The sequence below is a fragment of the Triticum dicoccoides genome, chromosome 2A (genome assembly GCF_002162155.2).
Source record: "Triticum dicoccoides isolate Atlit2015 ecotype Zavitan chromosome 2A, WEW_v2.0, whole genome shotgun sequence".
Lineage (NCBI taxonomy): Eukaryota > Viridiplantae > Streptophyta > Magnoliopsida > Poales > Poaceae > Triticum > Triticum dicoccoides.
This window is the reverse complement of record NC_041382.1, coordinates 741,934,708-741,936,570: the sequence shown is the minus strand read 5'-3', so window position 1 is coordinate 741,936,570 and position 1,863 is coordinate 741,934,708. Positions and strand designations below refer to the sequence as shown.

Genomic DNA, 1,863 nt, shown 5'->3' with positions numbered 1-1,863 from the left:
TCTTCCTTTGGCAATGGGTGCGGGGCCGTCTCCCATCCGGGACGAAAGTGCGCAAGCGCAATGGCCATGTGGATGGTAACTGCCCCTGTGCGGTGTCCCTGAGGACACTAACCATATTTTCTTCCGTTGTCCGGCTGCCATTTTCTTATGGAGCTGCCTTCGAGAAACAATGGGAGGTAACTGGGCCCATGACAACCCCCCGGATCTCTTTCGGGAAATTGTTGATTCCCCGTGTAGAACTCGCCCCATCCTTTGGGTGGCGATTAGTTCGCTAGCTTGGACGCTTTGAAATGTGCGCAATAAACTTGTGATTGAATATGCGATTCCACTTCGGGCGACTGACGCCATTTACAAAATGTGCGGATTCTTGCAGCTCTTGCGACCGCTTAGCAAGCGGCGTCATCGGGACGGCATCAACACCATCATCGCCGGACTTCGCTCCACCGCCATCTCCCTCGCGCCACCGTTACATCCTCCACCCCCGGAGCCTGATTAGCTAGTTGCTTTCTTTTGGGGTTTGTTGTGTTGTGCCCCCAGCCAGACCTATTTTATTTTATTGTTGTTGTTGCCCATGAACATTAAGCTTGTGGATTGGTGGTATGCTTTATAATATAAAGCGAAGGGAAACCCTATTTCGTGAGAAGGAAGCTTTGAGTATTTTCTAAGATGCTGGCGAATTTAAAGATCTTCAAGATTGGCAGAAAAGCTAATATATTCCTAGAAAACAATATCACGTCACAGACGGCTGCGCTCTCAAAACTATATGCGGTTATTGTTTAAAACTTTTCGCGGATATACCTGGTATATATACGAGCTATACGGTTTCGAACAAGAGTCATGAGATTTTGTTATACATGCATGACAGTTGCATGTATTATGCAAGAAAGAGAAGTCTTACAGGGTGAATACACGATCAGGACAGAGTCCTGGCATTATTGGATCAACATAACTGTGCAATCTATACGTATGCGTACATACATACATACATGCACCTACCTTCTTATTGACCACATATACGAGTAGTTACTACGTGCAGGCAAGTAGCAACGTCCGTATGTAGCATCTGATACTTAGTTGCAGACCTCCGCCCGATACATGGGCTCCGGGATCTCGTTGGGGCTTGCGCAGCAGCGGCAGCCACTATGCCCGTGCCCGCAGCACTGGTACCGGCAGCCGCTGCCGCTGCCGCCGCCGCCACCCCCATGGCCAGGGTAGCCGCCGCCACCTCCGCCACCACCGTGGCCAGGGTAGCCGCCGCCACCTCCGCCGCCACCGTGGCCAGGATACCCGCCGCCGCCGCCCCCGTGGCCAGGGTACCCCCCGCCGCCGCCGCCGCCGCCGCCGCCATGGTAGCCACCGCCTCCGCCGCCGCCGCCGTGGTAACCCTGAACACCGGCCTTAGTCTCTTCCTTCTTGGCCTCTGCATGAACAAAAACGGTATGCATGTGATTAGTAGCAGTAGCAACAGGTTTCTTTGCCTAATGATGTGCTGCTAACTAGCTCACGAGTTTGTTCAGCTGTGGCCACGAGGAAAGCCGCAGCAAGCAGGACAGCAAACACAACGAGACCCTTGGACGCCATGCTTGACACCCTCATCGACCGATTGAGCAGAGTACTTTCTAGTAGCTTGTGTGAAGTGTGATGAATGAGATAGATACCCATGAAGACGAAGCCAATTTATAGGCGGGAGACGCCAATGGAGGCATTGATAGGATAGGAGGAGCTGTGACCAAGTTGAGGCTGCGCTCTCGGCTCCCCTCTCCTCCATGAATCCATGCATGGTTGTCGGCAACATGTACACTACGTGGACGTGAAGGGCCCCGTTGGTGGGACAAGAGCGCGCGTTACCGGTTGGGAGATGGA

General features: G+C 53.0%; 1 protein-coding gene across 1 annotated transcript; it reads right to left on the bottom strand.

The window, feature by feature from the left end:
• Positions 1 to 902: 902 nt before the first annotated feature.
• On the bottom strand, positions 903 to 1,638 carry LOC119352195 (glycine-rich cell wall structural protein-like). Its single transcript, XM_037618906.1, has 2 exons — positions 1,506 to 1,638; positions 903 to 1,420 (listed from the first exon to the last, which is right to left on the bottom strand). The coding sequence occupies exons 1-2, from the start codon at positions 1,594 to 1,596 to the stop codon at positions 1,071 to 1,073; spliced, it is 441 nt and encodes a 146-aa protein (XP_037474803.1). The 5' UTR covers positions 1,597 to 1,638; the 3' UTR covers positions 903 to 1,070.
• Between the last annotated feature and the right edge of the window lie 225 nt (positions 1,639 to 1,863).

What these genes read in the sequence shown, in the direction of transcription:
- LOC119352195 (XM_037618906.1), bottom strand. Translation starts at nt 1,596, where the DNA reads ATGAGGGTGTCAAGCATGGCGTCCAAGGGTCTCGTTGTGTTTGCTGTC. An exon ending in GGCCACAGCTGAACAAACTC is followed by an intron (nt 1,421 to 1,505) that starts GTGAGCTAGTTA and finishes TTGTTCATGCAG; the next exon opens with AGGCCAAGAAGGAAGAGACT.